This window comes from Poromitra crassiceps, assembly GCF_964638095.1.
Source record: "Poromitra crassiceps genome assembly, chromosome: 17".
NCBI classification, from domain to species: domain Eukaryota; kingdom Metazoa; phylum Chordata; class Actinopteri; order Beryciformes; family Melamphaidae; genus Poromitra; species Poromitra crassiceps.
In genome coordinates, this window is record NC_139635.1 from 345,492 (window position 1) to 352,500 (window position 7,009).

Consider the following 7,009-nt stretch of genomic DNA (forward strand, 5'->3'; position numbering starts at 1 on the left):
CACTCCAGGCACTTCCTGTTGAGTCAATGAACAGAAATAGTGGACAGCGCCACTCTGCCATTTTAACCGTGTTGTGGTCACACAGTGTATCGTTTCTCAGGTGATTCAGCAGATTCAGGTGATATGCTGCCACCTAGCGTCTAATAAATATTACTGCAGCCTAATTGTTTTCATCAAAGCGGCACACCGCGGGAAAAGGCAACGCCACCTCCCCCCAACTCTGCAGACCTCTGTACAACCATTCTCCCTCAGGACCAAAATATCCTGACAGTGTCACACAGACATCACAGGGCTTAAATAAGAGTTCAATGTAATCAGGACAAGTGGTCTCAGCCACTGCTGATTGCGATGGCACACAGCCGTGCAGGTGAGTCCGACTCTAGGTAGCCTCCATGGCGCCATCCAGTGGACGTCCTGGAGCACTACCTCAGGTGCTGACAACCACTGTGGGGCCACCCATCACAAAGGGCCACTGTGGGGCCACCTATCACAAAGGACCACTGTGGGGCCACCCATCACAAAAGACCACTGTGGGGCCACCCATCATAAAGGGCCACCCATCACAAAGGACCACTGTGGGGCCACCCATCACAAAGGGCCGCTGTGGGGCCCCCCATCACAAAGGACCACTGTGGGGCCCCCCATCACAAAGGACCACCGTGGGGCCACCCATCATAAAGGGCCACTGTGGGGCCACCTTTGTGAAATCTGCCTGACTGAACATGCATTTGTGTTGCTTACTCAGTGTGGGTCCGCCCTATACGCTCACTACACAGCTTGTGTAAGGCCTCCAACACTGTAAGGCCCCGCAAAATAATAATAATAATTGAGCAAAGGAACTTGCATTGATCAGAAGTGACAACTAATCGATCCATTGCAACACCAGTGCACAGCAATCATGCCATTTTGGCCTGGAGGAGACACCTCTGATTGGCTGCCACAGTTCTGTGCTGTTGTCCCATTGGTCAAAAGCAAATGTGTCAACTCTTACCTCTTACCTTCAACACTCTTTCGGCCTCCCTCCGCCTCCCCCAAAGTCTTTAGTTTAGCATGCGTCAATGTAAACAGTAGCTACTACATCAAATCAAATCAACTTGTATTTCTATAGCACCTTTCATACATAAAATGCAATTCAAAGTGCTTAACAGTAAAAAGAAGTAGAGTAAAAGACAATAAAAACAGAAAATACAATAAAAACAGTAAAAATACAATAAAAACAATACAGCAAAGTAATGAAATTATACAACAACAGTGGTGCATAGAGGAAAAGCAAAATTAAAATATGAAGGAGGAGGAAGTCAAGGGAATGCAAGGCTAAAATATGTTTTCTTTTAAAAGTGTGTTTGGTTTGTGATGCTCTCAGATGCTCTGGCAGGCTATCCCAGAGGAGAGGACCATAGACACTCAATGCTGCCTCTCCGTACTGCTTAGTCCTCACCCAGGGAACAACTAACAGACCAGTGCCAGAGGATCTGAGGGGTCTAGAGGATCGGAGGGGTCTAGACTCTAGAGGATCTGAGGGGTCTAGAGGATCTGAGGGGTCTAGAGGATCTGAGGGGTCTAGAGGATATGAGGGGTCTAGAGGATCTGAGGGGTCTAGAGGATCTCAGGGGTCTCTAGAGCAGTGGTTATCAACTGATGTAGCCTCAGGACCCACTATTTTCCTTGTCATGAAGTCGCGACCCAAATTTCAGATTTTTTTTTAAACCACTCAAATTTATTGCACAAAAAATAGTTAAATTAATACAAAATGCCTTCATGCACTGTTATAAACCTCAAATGAACAAACAAGTGCAACAGAAGTGCAACTAGGGCTAAAAACCAATTGAAATAAGGCAGACTTAAATTACAGGCCTATATGTTTTTAAATTTAAACAAGTCAAACTCATGCTCAGAAAGTCTTATTTGAACTGTATGAAATATGAAATAAAAGGCAGACTTATCTTGAATTACATGCCTATATGTTTTTAAACAAGTTAATAATAATAATAATAATAATAATAATAATAATAAAAATAATAATAATAATAAAAATTAATAAAACAAGTTAACCTAATCCAGTTTCAATAGTCTGAATTTAACTCATATGAAATAAAAAGGCAGACTTTTATTGAATCACAGGCAGGCTATATGCTTTTTAGTTAAACTGGTCATAACTTTTAATTAAACTGGGGCCATGCTAATCCAGTTTCAATCATCTGAATTGAACTAAAATTAAATATGAAATGAAAAGGCAGACTTCTCTTGAATTACAGGCAGAGCATATGCTTCAGCTTGTTAACACATTGAGTGCCAGCGACGCCATATGGCGTCATTAGAAATTTACCGTAGGCTGCCAGCGACGCCAAATGGCGTCAGTAACTCCAAATTGTTTTTTTGACTGGGGGGGTGTCGATCTAAGCTTCTTACATCGCCTCTTACAATATTGTAGCTATTGGAGGTCTATAACCTATTTTACAAACCCATTAGGTGGCGACAGCACTCTCCTGACAAGAGAAAGTGGAGCCAAACACACAGAAGAAGTCGCTGGGGAAAAAGGAAATCGCATCGCATCCGTCCGTATGCATCGACATGCATGAAGCCAAACGCCAGCTGTGCCCGCAGCAGCTGCATCCGCTGTCACAACTGAGCACCTCCGTGTCGGCTGCGACAGCACATTCGCATAATCAGCCTTATTATTCTCAACTCGAAGCATGGGAGCCCGTGACAAACACACGCGGAACCAAAAAGCTGGATGTCGCGCACCCTTTCAATGTGTGTGCACAGCAAACTCAACAGAGAGCCAACAGACACATAAGACACACCCAGGAGGAGGCGTGTGCAGTTGAGCGGGGGGGGGGGGGGGGGGGGGGCACACGCAGTGCACGCAGAGCAGCATACACTTCACCCAGACAGACCCAGACATCAGAAAATTAGCTTCAGAGTCAGTGATGTGCTTGAAATGTTTAATTTAACAAAAGGCTCATTATCTCAGCTCGTAGAAAAAAAGGGCTGTTTTTGGTTCAATCAAGCTATCTTCTCCGGCTCATAACTAAAGAACGGAAAATGGGATCAATAAACTTTTTTTTGCAGGTGATAGAAGAGAGTCTCATCGTTATTTGTGCGTGTTCAGTGTTTACATAGTAATTATTAAAGAAATTATATGACTGTTTTAAAATGCATTGCGGCCTATGTGGCACAGCAAGCAACCTTTTGCCCAAGGGCCGTGGCACTCAAAGTGTTAAACAAGTAAAACTGGTCAGGCTAATCCAGTTTCAATAATCTGAATTTAACTCAAATGAAATATGAAAAAAAAAAAAAAAAATTGCCAATGTCCGCGATCCAATCAAAACGGCCCCGCGACCCACCTTTGGGTCGCGAACCACCAGTTGAGAAACGCTGCTCTAGAGGATCATAGGATACAAGTGTAACCGAGGTGAATCAGTGTTGATTCCTCGTGAGTCCAGTGTGGATTGTTAAACTCACTCCCCAATATAAAGGCAAGTTAATCAGCTCCACCCAGGGAGCTAGCTCTCTTGGTGGAGTGGTTAGTGCCTTTGACTCCCAAGCCGAAGGTCGGCAGTTCGTATCCACCCCTGGGCAAGCCCATGGGTTGCTGCAAGTACCACCTACACAACGCCGTTATACAAGCATATCTGACAGGTACTCAGGTGCAAGGCTGTTAAGTGATTTAAAAACCCCAATGGGGGGTGGGGGTGTGTGTGTGAGAGAGAAACAATAACACTAGTGTGTTTAAAATGAGATATTCCTCTAAATATGGCTAAAAAAGATCCAAACATGCAAAAGGGAAGAGGCCCACTGAGAATGGTCCGCCCCCTCTGAAATAAGAGGGTGACTCCACCCCCTGTGTTATATGTATAATTAAGATGTGTTGATATCTGTTATGTACCTTGTAATTTATTATTTATTGTATTGTTGTTTTGTTTGTGCTGGCAACCTGCCCTTGGACTGCAGATGGAAAATAGCAATTTGCTATAATCTGGTGCAAAGCATCTTTTCTCTCTGACATCAATGTTATCTTTTGGTCCCTGACAAATAAACTAAATTAACGAAAACTTAAACTAAAAAAACGTGGTCCAGAGTCCCCACGGTCATGGTCCGCCGCATGTCCGGGTTGCTCCAGATTAATGATTTTTGGTTTTTCAAAGACAGAAAAGTGGATTTTATGCAATAATTTGGAAGCGGCCACTACATTTATTTAGAAGAAGAGGATGTTAGGCGTCGGATAGCGTCTTCACTTCAAGTTTCTGCTGTGGTTAAAGTGTTTAAATGTGATTAAAACAACTGTTATTATGATTATTACAATTATTATGACTAGGATTATTATCATTGTGATCATCATCATCATCATCATCATAGGTATATTCATTCAGCATAAAGTTATTGGTATGTTTGTTCTCAGCTCTGTTTTGATAATAACTGATTCTACATTAAATCTGTCATCACAGGCTCGTTGACTGTAGACTCTCAGAGACTCACTGTGAAGTCGTGGCCTCAGCTCTGAAGTCCAACCCCTCCCATCTGACAGAGCTGGACCTGACTGACAACGAGCTGAAACATTCAGCAGTGAAGCTGCTGTCTGCTGGACTGGAGAGTCCACACTGTCGACTGGAGACTCTGAGGTCAGTTCTTTGTTCATTAATAGATGTTATGAATATCATGCTGACATTTAATGTAAAGAACACAGGAGCTGGCGATGAGCACCCAGAGACTTCAGGTGAGGTGCAGACTGTCTGAAGAAGGCGTCACGTGAAAAGATGGAGAACTGCACACTCTGTTATGCTTCTATATTTAAATCAAGTTGTGACCTGATGTTTCAACACACTGTGCATTCATCAAGGTCACAAAAAGTGTAGACTTTACAGCCTAACTTAAGAGATAAATAAGGTTCAGCTGGTGCAACAGTTACCCTGGTCTCAACGAGGACTTTGAGCTCTCATCATACTTATAGCCATGACCTTAGTCCTAACATAGATAGATAGATAGATAGATAGATAGATAGATAGATAGATAGATAGATAGATAGATAGATAGATAGATAGATAGATACAGTAGATAGATAGATTTATTGTCACTCCATGCTACAAGTATCACGTGTGAAATTCTGCTTGGTTCGCTCTCAGAGTCGGAGAGCAAAACCACGTCGCCATTGAACAGCGCCAGCATTGCGGAAGCGGGGGGATGTTGCTGAAGGCGGGGGGTGGGGTTTAGGGGAGGGAGGAGAGGGAGGGGGGGGGGGTTTGGGGGAGTGCGTGCGTGACCATGTGTGTTGGCCTATGAGTCCTTGGAGGGTCCATATGTGTATGTATGTGTGTAATTCTGGAGCTCCCTCCTGGCTGATACACAGCGGTTGCTATGGAGATCTTTCCAGTCCAAGAGTCAGACAGCAGATGTGAGGGGGGGGGGGGGGTGGATGTTGAAAGCGGTGGTTGCAGTCGAGACTTCTGGAGAGAGTTAGCTGCTAGTGGCCTTGACGGCCGATAGCAGGTTGGGGGAGGCCAGATTAAATCAGATGTTTGAGTTTCCGCGGGAGGAGCAGTGATCAACAGCATTCCTCACACGAGTCTGTCCGTGGTCCTCAATTTAAACACTTCGGCTCGCAGCAGTGAGAATCTCCAAGAAGTAATCCATTTTTGCGATTCAGATCAGACCCCGGACCCCGCGTTAATTTTGACGATTGCATTGAGAGACCAGCTTAATATCCATATAATCCATATTTGTAGTTTCGAAGAGACAAGTGCAAGATTGGCTCCGGGTAGCAAGCAGAGGGATAGGGAGAGGGAACAGGGAGGGGGAGATGAGGAGAAATGCAACCGCCTCCGTTGAAAGCTGTGTCCATAAACATGTAGCCATTGTTCTCTCTCCTTTGATTCCCAATGCTCTTTCCTCAAAAACACTGTATTGCTCATGTGGTTTCCTCATTGGTTTTCCTGTATTTTTATTGTTTTATTGCATCTGTAGTGATGCTGTCATTTGGTTGACTTGCTACATTTTAATGTTTGTTTTCTGGATTTCTCTGTGTGTCATCACACCCTGAAGGAGGTGCAAGCCGACACGCGTTGGTGTATTTTAATGATTCAAGCCCTTTAAATTAAAGGCCTTTTACATTTTCAAACCTCCTTGAGTGCCTGGACCTGCATTTTTATGCCCTTTTGCTTATGAGTCTTCCTCTCCATTTGATTACCAAGAGCACCGGTGGTTTGAGGGATTCAAAACAATATTTTCTCTCCCCAGGATGGCGAAAGCGGCAGGTCATGCCTTCACCATCCTGGGAAAAAAGATATCGCCTACAGTTTTCGAGGCTAGCAAGCTAGGTAGCTACCATTTGTTTTCTAAGAGGCAGAGTGTTTCGGGGATGCTGCTCTAGCTGTGGTATACGTTAAATACCACAACTGTGAACCAATCAGATTGCTTGATTTGAGAGAGCCATTTTATAATTACTCATAGACCCCAAAGCGTGTGTGTGTGTGTGTGTGTGTGTGTGTGTCTGTCTGTCTGTCTGTCTGTCTGTGAGAAAGAGAGAGAGTCTGTGTGTGAGAGAGAGTGTGTGTGTCTGTCTGTCTGTCTGTCTGTCTGTGTGTGTGAGAGAGAGTGTGTGTGTTCAAATAGGGGGAAGCTGTTAGCTCAGGCAAGACAACATGGGACAGTTAGCTGAAGTCAGACGGGGAGAGGAGGAAGAGTTCAACAAACTGGTATAGTTGAGGATGATGAGGAGGAGGATGATGGTGATGAGTAAGAGGACAGTTTGGCCTCGGTTCATCTTGGTTCAATTGTTAAAAACAAAAGGAAGAAGAAGAACAAAAAAGAAGCCTCATCCATCTTTTTATTTGTTTTAGATGTGTTTCAGCAACAAGTTATAATCCAGACTATCACTGCATGGTCATGTCCACTTGTCCTCTCTCTCTCTCTCTCTCTCTCTCTCTCTCTCTCTCTCTCTCTCTCTCTATCTCTCTCTCTCTCTCTCTCTCTCTCTCTCTCTCCATCTCTCTCTCTCCTGCTCTCTGCTGGT

At 44.2% G+C, this 7,009-nt stretch overlaps 1 protein-coding gene across 1 annotated transcript in view; it reads left to right on the top strand.

Moving 5' to 3' along the window:
• Positions 1 to 7,009, top strand: part of LOC310791991 (NLR family CARD domain-containing protein 3-like) — a gene marked incomplete at both ends in the record, with an annotated part of 59,442 nt that overhangs the window by 46,604 nt on the left and 5,829 nt on the right. Inside the window, one exon of the mRNA XM_083653672.1 lies at positions 4,449 to 4,622. Coding sequence (XP_083509798.1) covers positions 4,449 to 4,622 — 174 coding nt within the window. The remainder of the gene's footprint in view (positions 1 to 4,448; positions 4,623 to 7,009) is intronic.